This window comes from Scyliorhinus canicula, chromosome 8 (assembly GCF_902713615.1).
Source record: "Scyliorhinus canicula chromosome 8, sScyCan1.1, whole genome shotgun sequence".
Classification (NCBI taxonomy): domain Eukaryota; kingdom Metazoa; phylum Chordata; class Chondrichthyes; order Carcharhiniformes; family Scyliorhinidae; genus Scyliorhinus; species Scyliorhinus canicula.
Window position 1 is genome coordinate 109,883,260 of NC_052153.1, and position 19,189 is coordinate 109,902,448.

General features: G+C 45.6%; 1 protein-coding gene across 1 annotated transcript in view; it reads left to right on the top strand.

Moving 5' to 3' along the window:
• sema6a (sema domain, transmembrane domain (TM), and cytoplasmic domain, (semaphorin) 6A) overlaps window positions 1-11,841 on the top strand; it is a 115,984-nt gene extending 104,143 nt beyond the window's left edge. Inside the window, 1 exon segment of the mRNA XM_038805045.1 lies at window positions 8,064-11,841. Coding sequence (XP_038660973.1) covers window positions 8,064-9,223 — 1,160 coding nt within the window. The 3' untranslated portion in view covers window positions 9,224-11,841.
• Window positions 11,842-19,189: the final 7,348 nt, after the last annotated feature.

Genomic DNA, 19,189 nt, shown 5'->3' on the forward strand with positions numbered 1-19,189 from the left:
GTGATTAAAAGTGAGTTAAGCCGGCAGCACGGTAGCACAGTGGTTAGCATTGCTTGCCCACGGCGCTGAGGACCTGGGTTCGAATCCCAGTCCTGGGTCACTGACCATGTGGAGTTTGCACATTCTCCCTGTGTCTTTGTGGGTTTCGCCCCATAACCCAAAAGGATGTGCAGGGTAGGTGGATTGGCCATGTTAAATTGCCCCTTAATTGGAAAAAGAAAATTGGGTACTCTAAATTTATTTTAAAAAGCTGAGTTAAGTCAAGTATCTTTAAATTATGATGAGCTAAAACATGCCTTTCAGATTTATAGTGAGGCCTAAATAATAAGTTTGAAAACTAACTTCAGGGTAGGCAACACAAAGCAGAGTGAAGACAGCTGTTAGTCATTCTAACTCTTTTACCGTGATAAAGTTAAAAAACTATTTTTAAAAATCACATGTACGGTTAGAACTAGAACAGTATCTGCAAGAGTCTGCTTTAGAAAGTTGGCACAGAGACTGCCTTAGGATAAAGTAAACAAATACAGAAGAAGCATTAGTAAAAGGAGAGTAACCATTGTCCAAGAGAAAGGGATAACTACTATGAAGCCCCGGGTTTTATTCCTGGTCTATACTGCAATAACTGATCTCAGGTTTTTTTAAATCCCTTCAGTGCAGAAGGAAAGCATTTGGGACACTTAAGTTGCCCTCAATTTTTTGGGTCAAAAATCAGTCAGGGTTTTCACTCACTTGATTACGTACGTGCCCACTGCTATAAAGTAACTGCGAGTGGACTAAATAAAGAAAATGCTTGAAATACTCAGCAGGTCAGGCAGCATCTGTGGAGAGAGAACCAAACTGATGTTTCAAGTCAATGGCCTTTCTACAGAGACCTGCACATGGCACCTTGGGTTAAAACACCCAAGGGCTGCTCTGTTTTGCCCTCCATAGAAAATTAGCTTATTGACACTTAATGGACAAAGAAGAAGAAGGTCTGTACCGTGGCAAGATTGCCATCAGTTGGGGTGGAAACAATTGATAAGCCCTAGTCCAAATTGACTTCCTTTCAAAGTTTTCTGTTCGCCTAAAGATGTAATTATCTTTAGGCTCAGTTATGATTAATACAGAAAATGGCAGTGACCCTAGAGTCTTATTCGCACCTAACAAGGTCAATTCAATTTTTGGTGCTCTATGAGGCATCATTATGATTCGTTCTGACAGAGCTGGAAGCAGTTTACCTCTTGGTGAACAACAATGGTAGCAGAGGTGACTGCATGGATCTGATATTCTGGTGTGTGGGTGTGCTTTTAATATACTAAATGATCAGTAAAGCTTGGTGTTGACTGCATTTGATTGTTTTATTGGAAAATGGGTTGGTTTATTTATTTATTTCTTAAGTTTTTTATTATTGTTATTGTGGTGTGATCTTTCTGTTGGCACTTGAGAGTTTTGTTTAGTTTATTTTGCTCAACACCGCATGAAGTTCTTCAATGTTAGAACTTCATATTTCTTACTTTGCTAACTTGCTTCCTGTCACTATTTATCACAAAATTAGCACGTGCAACAAGTCCATCTCTTGCTGAATCTGCGCCTCGGCTGCTTCGCTATATATCACTCTTTTTAATCATCTGCTTTCTGTGTTACACCCACCCTAGCTTCTTGAAGATGTCACACCCACATGATCAGCTTCCTTTCGAGAAGTGCTTTTTAAAAAAATAAATAATTCCTCTTGCTACAGAATTAATGGAATGAACTGACAGGCCGATTTCATGTGGGCGAGACATGATGTGTGTGCAGCAGCTTCTAATATTAAATATACTCTGGAATATTTTCAAAGCAGTTTCAAAAATAGAAATTACTTTCATTTCTTCAAATGCAACCAGATTGGCTGGACAATTTTCATTTCTGTTTTAAATCTTTCAGAGTATGCTTCTTTTCGCCGTATTTTTATGTACTGAACTATGACTTGCCATAGCAGAAAATGAATTTAACCCTCCAGTCTTACCATCCCTTCTGCTGCCATTGTATTGAAGACCTCCCCCCCCACTGAACATTTTGTCTCCTTGGATGGAATGTTCCAAGGCCTTACAGTATGCGGTATGATTCATTACTAACAACAGGAATAGAGGAGAAAACAATCACTCATCAGTATTGTAGAATGAAAAAGTCTCCTTGTTTTTCCCTTTAGGATTTGACCCTTTCCTCTTTCCTCTTTGTGGTTTATGTCTGCATGTCTTTGTGAGCCAGTTTAGTAGTTCATGATATCTTTCAATTGCCTGAGTCAAGGATAGCCCCTCTCTTCTGTTCCCCCTTATCTCAGCTACCAGTGTCTGGAGCCAGTGCAGTCTCTGTCTAAGTGATATGAATATCATAGTTCATACAGGCAACGGTTCAGAATTGCTGGTTTACCAGATTAACTCAAGAAAATGTATTTTACACTTGCGGTTTTTATCTATGTGTTCCTTCATAATCATACAGTATTGAACATTTAGGTTTCTAGATAAAGTTCCCTCAACTGCAAAGTAGTACAATATTTTCATCTTATTTCAGCTTGCATTCTGTCATATCTGCATTCTGAATTGCATTGCTAAGCCATCTGTACTTTATTATTCAGACAGACATGGGAAACTGCTTCTTGCCACAGACGTTGCTTCATCTTGTGCTTGATGTTAATAGCCCCTCACTGATTAGAGGCTGGTGAAAGCCTGGGCAAAGTTTAAAACCACTCTGGCCTCAAGGTTAAGAGCTGTGTTCCTACAAATAAGAGTCCTGTGTGCATTTTGTAGTCTGCATTGTAGCTTTCTGACAAAAATGTTTTTTTTTGCAGCAGAATTTGACAAAATTTGTTCATCTTTTCTCATGTTATATTCAGGAAACTGTAAACTAAAATGCCTTTTTTAGTCTTTTGCAGTTTTTTTGTGTCTTACAGCTGTCAAATTGAATACATTTCTGTTCACTGGATCTGTGTGTTTAAGACACGCTCAATCACTTTGAGCCCAACCCCAGTGACAAATATTAGTCAAGGCTGTCAGCCTCAATTATTATGAAGAAGTTTAAACAAAAATGCATGATTATTTTATTGTCTTAGATTATTCATTACAGTTATTACAGGTTGTCACCAGAACACTGCTTCCATGATCTATGATTCAAATGTAATTTGCTAGTAAGCACAGCAGTGACAATTCTGCTTACCTGCTTTGATTTATTTTAGTTGAAACACTGAGTAAATGAAAACTATGCAAATATCTATTTTGCCTGGCAGCAAGCCTATATTAGCCATATGACAGGGGTAGCCTGGCTTCCTGCCTCCCCAGGAAGTAATTTATTCCACTATGTGCACTTTCTTGTACTCCGTTGTTTTAAAAATTATGACTTAATTCCCAACAAATAATCTCTGCTTAGTGGCTGACACCAAGATGGAGTGGGGTCATATTTCTTCACATCTCTTCAACCCACCCTCAATAAAATCAACTTCAGCCTGTTCATCATATAAGTTGGTATTTAATGGGCTTCAGATTTTGTTAAATAAAACTTAGCAGTGATTAGATGATGCTTCAGCAAACTGTAAATTAGAACATTGAACATAGAACATAGAACAGTACAGCACAGAACAGGCCCTTCGGCCCTCGATGTTGTGCCGAGCAATGATCACCCTACTCAAACCCACGTATCCACCCTATACCCGTAACCCAACAACCCCCCCCCCCCCGAACCTTACTTTTTAGGACACTACGGGCAATTTAGCATGGCCAATCCACCTAACCCGCACATCTTTGGACTGTGGGAGGAAACCGGAGCACCCGGAGGAAACCCACGCACACACGGGGAGGACGTGCAGACTCCGCACAGACAGTGACCCAGCCGGGAATCAAACCTGGGACCCTGGAGCTGTGAAGCATTTATGCTAACCACCATGCTACCGTGCTGCCCCCTAAAGATTAGAAATTAGAAAAGAATTCATCTTGTGCGTTGGAATTTAGCTGTCAGGACAGGGAAAAGAAATCTTTGACTCAAGGCAGGGAAAAAATTGAATATCATTGGGTGTACCTTTTTGTAAAAAGATCAGCATTGGGGACCGAGCTTCCATTTACAGTCATCCCCCTCGATGGGTTGGATTTAATATCAAAGCAGCAGTCATGTCCACCGGCTAGAGGGCTGGTGGCAATGCCACCATGACCATTCCCAAACTCTACAACATAATTAAAAGCCTATCAGGCACATACTTGGTCAACATCAGGATCCCCGAGTCCCACAGGGTAAATATCTGCTGGCCACTGCCAGTACTGGAGTAAGCCCCGGGAGGGGGACATCCATAGACCGCCAGAATACAGGGAAGTGGGGTGGCCTCGTCGGGTCAGATCAGAGTTGAAGGTCGGGGGACTGGAATCTTCCCTTGATGCACAGGTGAAACTACTATCCCCTGACCACTGGCAGGCCTGCACATTTGGAATTGGCACCCTGTGGGTTGAGGCACTTAAGTGACCCTTAATTGGCCATTTAAGGATCTCCATTGACCTTTCAGGTGGGAAAGGTGTCCTCAAATCTTCCTGCCCAGGCTTAATTGGTGGTAGTAGGGAAGGGAACATGCTCTCCACCTGAAGCTTTGCCACGCCATTATATTGCCCCCTGCTACTGGCTTGGATAGGGGGTTGGGGATTAAATCCCACCCTATTTTCCCAACAGTATATCAGCTGCAAGATTTGATGCCATCAGTTAAATTCTGTGAGCAATGCCTTTAAAGGGACCACTGATAACCACCCACAATGACCCTTGATATATTGTGGCTGCTGTTGGCCACTATCGGAGGGCGGTCTCAGCATTGAAACTAAATTTCTTAAGTTACTAACTATCGAACAATTGCTGTACACATCTCAATTTCTGCCACATTAAAGTTTAAATGTAGGTTATTGCTGCCAGTTATTTTCCACCCTATTCTTCCAAGACCATTCAGTAAGTAATTGCAAAGATGGACATTGGCCGAATTTCAGACACTCAGGCCTCTCCCTATGGAACTGCAAACTGAAAGATGACAGAGCAGCCCAAAGATTGCTCTCATTCCAAAACCAACTCCAAGAAGGCTGCTAAAAGCAAATTACTGTAGATGATGGAATCTGAAACAGAAACAGAAAATACTGGAAAATCTCAGCAGGTCTGACAGTATCTGTGGAGAGTAAAGGGAGTTAAAATGACACAAGAGTGCTGGTGATCTGCCTTCATGAATCGCTGCAGTCCATATGGTGTAGGTACACCCACAGTGCTGTTGGTGAGAGAATTCCAGGATTTTGACCGAGCAAGAGTAAAGGAATAGCAACACATTTCCAAGTCAAGGTGGTGGGCGACTTGGATGGGAACCTACAGGTGGTTGTGTTCCCATGGGCGTGGTTCAGTGACCCTATTGAGCCCCTCACTGGGGCGATACCAGGTTGTCAGATTCACCGGGACCACCGGCAGTACCTGGAAGACCTCAGGGCGCTGTGTAGTACTGGTCCACACCGACGAGGACAAGGCATAATGGCACGTGCGGAGCTGAGGGGGGCGTGGGTGGGCAGGGGAGTACTCCCAGGCCATTGGAGACACCTGCCATCGGGGGCAGGGCAGGGTGGCACACTGAGACTCTCCAGCTGCCTGGGCACCTTGCCACTGCCGGGTTTCTCACCAAGTTTGGGAGTGTGTGTGGGGGATCAAAAAAGTGGGGGTGGGGGCGACTTGAAATGGGGGGGGGGGGGGGGGGGGGAGAAGATCGGGGCTGCCAGATAAAATGGCACCCCGATCTGCAAGGAGCCTATCCTGCTGGCGAGATCGGCTCGCAAGTAGGAAATCACTCAAGTGCAGCCTCAGTGGGGGGAAACTCCCCGAGGCCAACAAAAATGGCAAAGTGCCATTGGATAGCGGGATGTTTCTTCTTTGTTTAAATTTAGAGTGGCCAATTCATTTTTTGCAATTAAGGGGCAATTTAGCATGGCCAATCCACCCATCCTGCACATCTTTTGGGTTGTGGGGGCGAAACCCACGCAAACCCAGGGAGAATGTGCAAACTCCACACGGACAGTCACCCAGAGCTGGGATCGAACCTGGGACCTCGGCGCCGTGAGGCAGCAGGGCTAACCCACTGTGCCACCGTGCTGCCCATGTGGGAGGTTTCTTGGCACTGCAGCTACCGAGGATCACCCCACTAAATCAGCTGTTCAGCGGGCTTTGACTTCAGCCCTTTGAATCGCGCCTCATGTATCTCCTGGTATCAGACTTGGGGGGTGGTGCGGAATGGGTGCAGTCAGACATCAGGAGTTGGGGGTGGGGGGAGATGGACCTCCATGAAGGGAGGTGAAATGGGTGGCTCAGACCGAGCTCAGAGAGGTGGTAGGTGTGGGATGGGATGAGGTATGTTCGGACCTAGGGCAGGTGGGTGGTGTGGAGTTAGTGATTGGACCTCAGGGGTTTGGAGGATATCAGACCTCAGGGAGGGTGTGGGGTAGGTGTGGGCCAGACCCTAGAAGGGAGTGTTGGGGTGGAGGTGGGTCAGGCCGTGGGGGATCGAACCAAAGGGAGTGGGTAGGATGGGTCAGACCTTAGTGAGCGGGGTGTGGGGAGGGTTGGATCTCAGAGAGGAGTCGTTGGGTGGGGGAAGGGTCGGAACCTAGGGAGCGGTGGGGCTTTGGGCTGGACGTTGGGATGGCGGTTTAGGAGTTGCGCGGACCATGGTGGGTGAGGTCAGATGTCAGGGGTGGTCGGATCTTGGATCAGTGGGCTGGGTCGAGGGGGTTGGGGCCTGGCCTGCCTCGGGCGTGGAGGGATGTTGGGGGGTGGGGGGGGTTTGTGTGCTCGGATCAGGTCGAGGGTGTCGGGTCAGCCATGCTGGGGGATGGGGGTCTGGTCTGGTGGGGTCGTGAGGGGTTTTGATCAGGTCAGTGCTGGGGATGGGTGGGTGTGGGATTGGGTCTGCATAGCGTGGTCCCATTGGGTCTGGAGCGAGGGGGTGGGTTGGGCCTACAGGGTGAAAATTTCTGGTGAGTTTGGGAGGGGTGGAGCTAGCTTAGTGGGTTTCCATTGATCTGAGGGTAGGCTTGCAAATGGAGGGGTCAGGTCATTTGAAGGCTCCCATTCAAGTCAGGGAGAATACAATAGGGTGTTAGGGAGGTGGGAGATTGTGGGGGCAGGGGAGTTTTCTGGTGGATGGTGGATGTCGATTGGAACCCTATGGGAGGCCTTGCAAATCCTTAGCTCGGAATGTCCGAAGTGGTTTCCCCACCACATCTTTGGGGTACATGCCAAAATTCAATGCCGGGGAGCGCACAAGTCACCACCCACTGATTCAGCTCAAGCATGAATGTTGTCCAGGTGTTGTTGCATTTGGACATGGACATGGACTTGGACATGGACTGCTTCAGTACTAAATAATAGGTCCACAGATGCAAATGGTTGTCCGGCACTTTATGCAAGTGATCAGTCTTCAATTAGGATCAATACGAGAGTGTCAGCAGCCAGCTCTATTCCCTTCACGTCAATACACACTTTACAGCAAAAGGCATTAAATAGTTATCGGTAGTTAAACCCTAGCTGATGATGTTTCTGATGCTTCATTAGTCAAGAAGCAGCAAAGCAAATTGCCACATTTTGATGGTTGCCCATTTGAAATCTGTTAACACAGCACATACGAGGATTTGGAATCTGGCCTTCCTGGTCTATACATTGCAAAGCACTTTGGATTATGCATTTACTCATTAGACCAGCAGGGAACTAATTACATGATATTCAGAATTTGTCTTTTGCATTTTCTTCTATGTACTTTGCTCAATTGCATAAAAAGCTTTTTAGCTTTTCTCTGGAGACTTCAGATTGCCCTATTTGATATACAACTTTGATGGTCATTCAGTCTGTTTTGTTTGTCTGTAGTATGGTATGTATGCCTGTTATATTAAACCTTGTCATTTTACAGTCAGCAGTTATCCTGACGGTGAAGACAATACATTGTTTTAAAGGTTACAGCATTATTTTTATACATTGAAGCTAATGATAACCTCTATGTTTATACGGAATAGAAATAGTTTTCCTGTTAACTAAATCCTGTCTACTATCTAATATTTCAGGAATAATCCGCGAAAGTTACCTCAAAGGTCACGATCAGCTTGTTCCAGTTACTCTTTTGGCTATTGCAGTTATTCTCGCCTTTGTCATGGGGGCAGTTTTCTCAGGAATAATCGTTTACTGCATATGTGATCACCGGCGCAGAGACATTGGTATAGGCCAAAGCAAAGAAAAAGACTTGCCTCGTTCTCGCAGGGGTTCCATGGCCAGTGTCACAAAACTCGGTGGTCTGTTTGATGCTCAGACAAAGGAACCAAAACCAGAAGTGCTGCTGACTCCTCTGATGCATAACGGTAAAATAGTAACGCCAAATGGCACTACCAAGATGCTGATAAAAGCTGACCAGCATCATTTGGACCTGACAGCTTTGCCCACTCCAGAGTCAACACCAACCTTGCAGCAGAAACGAAAGCTCAGCCGTGGGAGCAGCCAATGGGAAAGGAACCAGAATCTAATCAATGCCTGCACAAAAGATCTGGCATCCATGGGATCGCCAGTGATCTCCGTGGATCTTCCTCTCCATGCTTCACCCAACCACATTCCAAGTGTTGTGGTCCTCCCAACCACTCAACAGAGTTTCCAGCATGAATATGGAGATCAAGGAATCCGACCAATGGAACAAATTACTATTGAAGATCAGAATGCCACACTGGAATACAGGAGTATGAAAAGTCCCTGCCACGGATTAGTTGCAAACCTTGATCAGGTGCCACCTAAAGTTCCTCAGAGAGAAGCCTCACTTGGATCCACTAATTCTGGGCTGCCTCAGAATGCTCTGGGCAAGCGATTGGATGTTCCTTCTCCTTCATATGCAATGGAATATAAGAGAAACTATCCCAGCAATTCATTGCAAAGAAATCCTCAATCATCTGCATTCAAAAGAAACCATAATACTAACTCTTCCAATTCCTCTCACCTTTCTAGGCACCAGAGTTTTAACAGAGGAGAGAATCCCCCTCCTGCACCACAAAGAGTAGACTCTATGCTAGTGAATGCAGGTCAGTCCCAGGCACAGGCCAGGAGATCTAGCATCACTGCACCATACAACTCTCTTCCAAGATCTGGGGTCAAACGCACACCCTCCATAAAACCAGATGTTCCACCAAAACCCACGTTTGTTCCCCTTTCAGCTTCTATCAAGCCAAATGACACATGTACATAATCACAGTGGGAGGTAAAAAAATGATCTGGACCCTGCTTACTGAGTCAGTGCAACTGCAACACTAGGTTTGCGTTTTTTTTAAAAAGCTGTTGTTAAGCTGAGGATATTTATCCCTTCTCCCTGGGAAAAGTGGAATATTTTCTTACGACTGCTGCAACTACTGAACTCAGCGTTTGAAAGGCGGGGTTAACAGCTCTTGGACTTCTGCTAGAAGGGGTTAATGATTGATGCACATGAACAGGATGGTGGAGTGATCAGCCAAAAGCACAAAACAGTGGCAAACGTGTAATGTCTCCTTGACTTCTGCAGCATATTACTCTCTAGGGAGATGAGTTTTAAAAACAAAGCACTGAAGAAGGTGACTCAGACTTAACATTAGCTGAAGTTTACTGTTTGCAAATACTGTGAAATGCCTCTCAGTGTTACATCCGCTTAAGCAGCAGATATCTGCCATTTAGGCAGGGCTTTGGCCTACATCTCTGCTATTGTCCTTCTTGTAATGATTAATGTGACTATTAACACTAATAGCTCCTGGTATTTATTATTTAAGTACTATTTCAAAGTATGACTGACTCCTTCAAATGAATTTATGGATATCTCTTTAAAAAGAATCAGAAAGAAGTCTAAAATGTAATGTTTGTAATTATTTAAGTCAAGTCAATTAACTGGAGACATTCAATGCTTTTTTAAAGTAACTGTCCACTAACAATATGGAGGTGGAAAACTGAGCTCAGTGTTTCGACTCAGCTGCTGACAGGGTTATCAAAATGCTTGGGGAGGGGGGGGAAGAAAAGAAAAAGATGGGGGGGGCGTATTTATTTTATTGTGAAAGGTTCATTTCATGATCCACGATGAGCTGAAAGGAGGGAGTGCATCAATGAAAATGTTCAGGTTTGGCCCCCTGAGTGCTAGGAGATGAAGGGAAAGAAACTCGGATATCATGTACACACAGGTGGAATCACCATCTATTCTGAAGAGGGTGGGTATGAGGATTAAACAGTCCTGTCAGTTTTGTCAGTAATTGATATTTTCAATGCGGGCACTGGCACACCCATGTGCCAGCCAACTCAATTTTGCACATGGCACAGCAAATGATGGTAATGGATGGAGTGTGCTGGAAGGCATGCATAAATCATTCTCCTATTGTGTTGACTCTAACTGGGAATACATCTGTGTGACAAGTCTCTTCTTCCATGTGTAAATTGTGCCTTACAACATCAGTTGTGTACATTCTAGATAGTTATCTGCAAATGTCCTCCCCCCCCTCACTATTTTAAAAGTAAAATCTAACTTCCGCTAAATAGTTTATTCACATTTGGAATAAATGCTGTCTGAAAGGATATATAAGTTCTGACTCCTCAATCCCTGGAGAAATCATATTTGATTAATCATCTCATAGTTGTGCCAATCTTGTCCTCCCAACACCATGTAATTGCAGAAAATTTGAAAGACATCCACATTTTTCTGAGAGTGTGTCCTTTCATTTTTACTTTATTTCCGTACTGTAATATGATGTATTCCCATTGACTAAATCAGAAAAACAAATGTGCTTTAATAATATTTTTACTTGTGACCGGTGGGCATTATGGTGTGCTAAGTTATCCAATTGGCTAGTGCCTCAGTTGAAGGCACCAGAAAACCTACATTGTAAATGTTAGTGAATTGGCATGGCAGTCTTAAAGCAGGCTGGTTCCTGCTGGATAACACTGCTATAATATGTGTAGCCAGAAGGATAGTGAAAATCTTTTGGCACAATTGTTTCTAATTATTGTTTTTGTTTTACATTTTTCAGTTTATCGTGCACGCTGAATAGAATGTTTTTACCTGTTAAATAATTGTCAACATATTGTAGAAAGGTTTTTATCTATTGAGCTGTATGAATTTTCTTCTTTTATTTTGTTTTTTACTTATTCGTTTTTGCAGTTTTCATTTCCTCAATTGGACACTTACTTGCAAGTTGGCTAGTCTTTAGAATGATAGCTGGATAACTCCATAAGGAACTAGACCAAAGTTTGCAAAGGGTGCATACACATTCTACTTCAGTGTCCTCCATTTCATTACTTCATTGTGGCGACTCGCGTTGATGCATTCCTTCAAAAGAGTTTTTTTAAAAGGTTAATGGTGTATGTTTCGGGCAAATGATATGTTTGTTTTTTCATGCCTTTTTTATGTTCATGCTGTGTGATTGTTTGTAAGTTAACGCAGAGTGCAATGTTAATATGTTTTTAGGATTTTAATTTGAGAAATTCACCATACTTTTATGCAAAAAGTGTCCCGATATGTTCACATTGAAAGGCCAACATAGTATTCACAAGAATTGAATTGATTTGAAATGTAATGCCCTGAGATAAATGAATAGTAGTATACTGTTTGGTCCCTTTTCTTTTCTGGCAGTTTCTTTATGGACCCCTCTTTGCCCCTTTGCGTGCCTTTGAAGCTCACCCTTGATATTCACTCTTAGATACAACAGTTGTGTAATATGTAAAATATTGTGATGTTGACACAAACCTCTCCCCTCAGCTCCACATCCCTTAACATTCAATTCACAACTTCAATGTATGTTGTAAAAAAAAGACTTTAATTATTACATAATGTAATAAACAGACTGTTCTGCTGTAGTTTATTGGTTTAAATGTCGTGATTCTTCGAGAGCCCGAATAGGAGGTTACATTAACTTTTGATTGATTTCATGCTTTAGAGTGCACTTAATCTGTAACAGCACATCTGTATCCCATTTACTGTGAATTACTGTGTGGGGTGATGGAACAATGCTCCATTCTGCACTATTTTGCCTCGACGCTTTGACTACACTGGTCCAGATGCAAAGTAAAATCCTTGAAACAAGAACACCTATAGATCTTAAACTTAACCTCAAAAGTTCAAACAAAACCGCAATACTGCAATTTTGTTTTACAATTTCTTACAACTGCTCCTTTATTTTTGTTACTTGAGGCCTGAGCTAGAATCAAACAAAGGTAAACAAAGAATTTTTGCTCTCTGAAGGTCCTTTTGTCTTCCTTCCTTGAACAATATTGGCTTTTTATAGAGTCACAGTTCATTCCAGTAGCCTCAGTACCAGGTTTGTTTAATTTCATTAGCATGACTATATGTGCACTGCAGCCTGTAGTAATACATTTCATTTCCTTTGACAAAATATGCACTAAAGGACTGATAAGTTCCAACTAAAGGTGGAATTATTCATATTTGTGTTTCTGCTATCAAAAGTAGAGAACACGTGGATACTATAGAGAAAATGCTGGAAAATCTCAGCAGGTCTGGCAGCATCTGTAGGGAAAGAAAAGAGCTAACGTTTCGAGTCCGATAACTTTTTGTCAAAGCACAGTGGATACTATGTTGATTGCAGATGGGATGAAACTAAAGTACCTTGTTCTTGCTCCTGTGTACCCAGACCATTAGAATCATAGATCATAGAATCCCCACAGTGCAGAAGGAGGCCTTCGGCCGATCATGTCTGCATCGGCTCTTGCAAAGGGCACCCTCCTTGAGCTCACGCTTCCACCAGTAAACCCATCTAACCAGTTGCACACTTAAGAGGTAATTTAGCATGGCCAATCCACCTACCCTCCACATCTTTGGACTGTGGGAGGAAACCAGAGCACCCACAGGAAACCTACGCAGACACGGAGAAAACGTGCAAATTCCACACAGCCACCCGAGGCTGGAATTGAACCCGGGTCCCTGGAGCTGTGAGGAAGCAGTGCTAACCACTGTGCCTCCATTCCTTTCGTACCTGCATTGCCAGTGAGAGACATGATCATTCTGGCTCTGTTATTTCAAATTATCTGCAGTTTAAAAAAATGTAATCATGGGATGTGGGCAACGCTAGCTAGGCCAGCACTTACTACCTATCTCTAATTGCCCTTGAGAAGGTGGTGAGCTGCCTCATAAACCTGCTGTAGTCCATGTGTTGTTTGGGAGAGAGTTCCAGGGTTTGACCCAACAACAATGAAGAAACAGCAAAATAGTCCCACGTCAGGATGGCGTCTGGCCTTACCTTTCTAGATAATAGTGGCTAATGGTTTCAAAGGTGCTGTCTAAGGAGCTTTGGTAAGTTCTATAGTGCATTTTGTAGACAGTACAATTGCTGCTACTGTACTTCGATGGTGGAGGGAGTGAATGCTTGTGCATGGGATGCCAAATCAAACCACTTGCTTTGTCTTGGAGTTACAGTGAGTTAAACAGCAACATTGAAATACAATATAGGATTTGTATGAAAACACTTCAGGTCAAAGGTTTTTGGATGAAGGAGGCCCATTTGATCTCAAACTTCCAGAGTATTAACTCGAGCAAGCAGCTGTTTTTTAAATTAGTCTAGTGGCCCATCTTCAAACACCCTTCCTAGCAAACAAAACCAGCTGCAAACCCACTCATTGTAAAGAAAAGGGAAAGGAGACAACATTAGGGAAAAAATGACTAGATGGAAAATAAATGACTAGATGGAAATAAACACCACGGACACAATTCAACGGACTGATGTTAAAGTTTGCACCTTGCTCTACAAAGAATACAGGCATGATTATCACAATACAACACAGGCTTATGTCTTGACAGTTCATTCACAAACTCAGTCAGCCCCCTGTGGCATCACAAGAACAGAGATTTTCTTTGCCCGATCCATTGATTCCATCTACACCTCCTGCTGCCTGGGGAAAGCGGGCAGCATAATCAAATACCCCTCCCACCTGGCTTACTCTTCCAACTTCTTCCATCTGGCAGGAGATACAAAAACACGCATGAACTGACTCAAAAAAAGCTTCTTCCCCGCTGTTACCAGACTCCTAAACGACCGTCTTATAGCCTGACCTCATTAACACTACACCCCTGTATGCTTCACCCGATGCCGGTGTTTATGTAGTTACATTGTGTACCTTGTGTTGCCCTATTATGTATTTTCTTTTATTTCCTTTTTTCATGTACTTAATGATCTGTTGAGCTGCTCGCATAAAAATACTTTTCACTGTACCTCGATACACCTGACCAATAAACAAATCTAATCCAATCCTTCTCAGTCAAAGGGACATGCCAAGAGCCTTCAGCATGTCTATTTTGGTGATGAATTTCGACCATCCAAAACTTTTGATACAGTTTCTTCACCCAAACCGAAATGGTTTATCCTGAATCCTCAGACTGTGACCTCTAGTTCTGGGCACACCGATCATTTGTAACATCTGAGATCCCCCCATATTCTTCTGAACTCCAGCGAGAACAATCCTAACCTAGTCAATCTCTCCTCATATGACAATCCCGCCATCCCTGGAATCAGTCTGGTAAACCTTCGCTGCACTCCCTCAAGAGCAAGAACATCCTTCCTCAGAAAAGGAGACCAAAACTGCACACAATATTCTAGGTGTGGCCTCACCAAGGCCCTGTATAATTGCAGAAACACATCCCTACTTCTGAACTTGAAACCTCTCGCAATGAATGCCAACATCCCATGAGCCTTCTTTACCGCCTGCTGCATCTGCATGCTTACCTTCAGCAACTGGAGCACAAAGAATCCCAGGTCCCCCTGCACACTCCCCTCTCCCAATTTCCAACCATTCAGGTAGTAATCTGCCTTCCTGTTTTTGCTTCCAAATTATACTGCATCGGCCATTGATTTGCCCACTCGCCCAACCTGTCCAGATCATGCTGTAGGATCCCTGCATCCTCATCATAGTTCATCCTCCCACCCAACTTTTTATCATCTGGAAGGTTTGAAATGTTACAGTTTGTTCCCTCATCCAAATCATTAATATATATTGTGAATAGCTGGGGTCCCAGCACAGATCCCTGTGGTACTCCACTAGTGACTGTTTGCCAATTTGAAAAGGACCCATTAATTCCTACTCTTTGTTTCCTCTCTGCCAACCAGTTTTCTATCCAGTTCAATACATTTCCCCCAAACCCATGTGCTTTCATTTTGCACAATAATCTCTTATGCGGGACTTTGTCAAACGCCTTCTGAACATGTAGTGGTTGCCATTTTCTCATTAACGTGTTATCCTGTACATTGAAACACTCAGGAATGCATTGCGCTTCCAATGCTGAATACATTGTCTGATAGAGTGCAACTGCTGCAATTCAATTAAGCTCTTTGAATTGAACACATCGGTCTGGTTCTCTGTGTCCCATTCTCATTTAGCTCGCTAAAGATAGTATCAGATAACCTGACCTAACTGGCTTCACCCTGGTCCCACAACCCCTTCCTCTTTTGCCTTAGATTTATGAACTGGCTATGTCATTCCATGTAATGAATTGATTGCCTGCAATGGACAAGGTTAATACCATGCCTCCCACTGCTTCCCTCATCTTCAAGCTACTCTTATTTTTACTAAAGGAAGTTATTTTGTTTCACCATGAATGCTGCTGACAAGAACCATTTCCTTAAATATCCATTCTGGGCTACAAATATCTTCATCACACAACACTAGGGATTGACTCAAGCCTGTATCTCATAAAATGTTAATATCTTTTCCCATTCTATCCTTCCACCTGGAAATACCTTACCGTTATACCTCAAACCATCGTAGGCAACAAATCTTTAAATTCTGCCAACAAAATGATCTCTCTAAGGGCATCATAGGTTTCTTCTATTTTTAATGCTTACACACACCTATTGAAATGACTTTGTTTAACCCTTTTGAATTCAATGTGGTCTGTCCAGACTGTTTTCTGAGAGCTCAAAACCTTTCTGTGTAATCCTCCAACTCTAGCTCATAAAGACCCAATATAACTGTCTCATAGTCCCTAGATCTTTCCTCTGACAAGGCGCATTGGCTTCACTAGCCCAACCTACAAGTTTGGTCTGCAAGAATAGGGTCCAAATGTCTTGTGGCAATTCAACTGTTTAGCCATTTTCTAAAAAGCACAAAAAATTGTCTCAACATCCCATTCATCAAGTTTTGAGGGAGCGAGAGCTTTTACATATCTGAACATCTCCCCAGTAGTTTACTGACTATAACCACCTTCCTCCGCCGTCTGCTCTAACCTTTCAGTTTCTGCTGTTTGTGTGCAAAGTTGGAAGTCTCTTTTTGTCTTTTACTTCCCTTGTGGCTTGCACAATTTCCCTTTTAAACTCCCTGGGTGGACTTTCCATTGACTGACACCAAAATCGCGAAATGCAGTTGGGCAAAGAATAGGTTCCCATGCCAGAGTCGCAGCAGGTGCTGATATGACCTTAAATCGCAATTCTCCGTCACCTTGACAGCAGTGTTAATGCGGTCCGGAACGCACGCACAGTAAACATCATTTGCATAGTCCTTTGACACACTGATCCATAACTGCTGGGCCACCTCTCTCTGGGACTGGGCCACCTCCCTCTGGGTCTGGGCCACCTCTCTCTGGGTCTGGGCCACCTCCCTCTGGGTCTGGGCCACCTCCCTCAGGGTCTGGGCCACCTCCCTCTGGGTCTGGGTCACCTCCCTCTAGGCCTGGGCCACCTCCCTCTGGGACTGGGCCACCTCCCTCTGGGACTGGGACACTTCCTTCTGGGTTTGGGTTGCCACGCCCAGTGTCTGCGCAACGCGGCTAACGCCTGCTGTGACTGGGCCATGCTGAGGGGCGCCACTGCAATGTCCAGGTGACTCTGGCACATCGCTGCTTGTGAGAGGGCAGCTCAGTCCTGGGCCTCGGCCACCGCTTGCACAGAATGCCTTAGTCCTTTGACATGCTGATCCATAACCGCCGCCCCCAATGCTTCCCCTGCGGGTGTCGGCCCAGGTGGCACGCATGACTGGCATCACCCCCTAGATGGACTCCTCCACCTGCACCTGCTGGATGCCCTCACCATCCCTCTTATGGTCCCTTGGTCTCTGGCTGCATCTGCACTAGGCGGGGACTGGATGTGCCAGGAGCCCGGGACCCATCTGGACGGCAGCTGTTTCCTGGGTCCGGTCCTCCGACCATCCGGCCCCTTGGCTGCTCCTACCTCCACCTGCTGTACCGGATACGATGTGTGGGGCGCACCAGATAGTGTCCCAGGAGCCTCCTCACTAAGGTGCTCAGCTGAGGTGAGACTTTCTGGGATGGTGGAGGGTAGGAGACAGCTGTGATGGAAGGTCTGCATCCTCCTCCGACCCAAGCCCCGGGGTGTCCTGAGTCTCAGGCGGAGGGCTGGTGTTCGGGCTGCTCTCCCGTCAGTGCTCGGCTGTCTGGGGTCACCGGCTCTGGCACTGGCTGGGGGCGGGCGGCTCTGGATGGCCCGGCCTCATCTCCGTCAGGTCCTGTAAGACACAAAACGACATGTATGATTAGACAGCGGATCTGGGGGTGGGGGGGGGGGGTGAGGATTTGGGGGGGGGGGGGGCGGTGAGGTGAGGGGGTGAGGGCGTGGTGGTGGGAGGGGGGTGTTCGCACATGAGTCGTGGGGATCCGCAACTAAGCAGGGTCTCACATCCTCACTCGCCACCAAACTCCGCTTCCGCGACCTCCCTTTCCTCCGGGCCGCCAATCATGTCCAGTGCCCTCTGCTCGGGCATGGTGAGGGCCTGCAGTTCTGATGGTCCTCCTCCGGTCTTCTCCCACTCCCGGCGGTTGTGCGCGGCCTTCTCGTGGGAGAGGGGGGGACACAAATAGCACAGCCATTAGACATTCCAATGCATGCAGCCCAGGGGTTGGGTAGATGGTGACCTCAGTGGCCAAAGCACCCAGCCATGGAGGATGGCATGAGTGCTGGCATGTGGTGCAGAATGGGGGTATGGCCGTCCCTGGATTAGGGGTGTGGGGGGGGGGGGGCTGGGTTAGTGCCAGGGGCACAGAGCATCCAACTCACCCTGGCCACCCCGAGAAGGTCGTGAAGGTTCTTCCTGCACTACATGCAAGTCATAGCAATGTTGCCCATGGCGCTAACTGCCTCTGCCACCTGCATCCAGGCACAGCGATCGATGGCGCCTGGTGGCCTTCCTCCCAGGCTGGGGTACAGGATCATCCTTCTCTCCTCCATGGCATCCATGAGGATATCCAGCTCAGCGTCTCTGAACCGTGGCGGTGCTCTCCCTGCAGCCATCTTGTTGGCTGGGACGGTGTGTGTGGGGGGATGGATCGTTTAAGTGCGGCTGCGGCATGTGAGCCTCATGTCCACCTATTATGGACCCGGCAAATCCGGCACCATTTTCCATGGAGTTGATTGTGTTCCACGTGGCGATGGTGCTAGCCCATTTAAAGTAGCTGAATCGGTGCAGCTGTTGCATCGTTTTTTCTATCGTAAACGCCACGGTTCCCACGCCGGCATCAGCACTTAGTCCCAAAATCGGAGAATCCAGCCCCAAGTGCTCCAGAGCATCGCCACAAGTTCGCGCTGCCACTAGGAGCAGAGTCGATGATCAATTCATGGTCTGCTAATGGGCCAGCACATAGCCCACATGCATCCCACCCGAGGTCAGAATCCCTAGGCATCTGATTGGCTGCCCATTGAGAGGCTGACCGCTTTGAACGATCCAAGCAATCCACACTCTCATTGCAGCCAAGAGGATGGCAGCTCCAAAACCTGCTTCAAGTTTCTGGATGCTGACAGCAACAGGGTTCTGGTGCCGTGGAAAAGAGGAGAGATACCCTCTTCCCCAGAGTGGGGCAGAGACAGCATCCATCTATAATGAACAAGCCTGGGAGGATGTGACAGAGGCTGAGAGTGTTGGTAGCCTCACAGAGAGGACCGACACACAGGGAGAAGATGAATGACCTCCTTCGAGCAGCTTGGGTGAGTAAACACCTGTGTGACCCGGACATCACTCCCATTCTTGACCCCTGACATAAACCCCTAATCCCATATATGCCAGTAACACCCCACCTGCCAGCATGTTCCTCAGAATCACCTTCCAGGAACCCCCAACACATGCCCTGCCTCCTTAGCCAGGTGCCTTGCCCACGCATGCCACCAGCTAGAAATCTCCCCACCTCATAAAACTGGGCATGCCGCCCTATCATTATGTCCTTTCTGTGTCCCCACGGGTAAAGCGGACCATAATC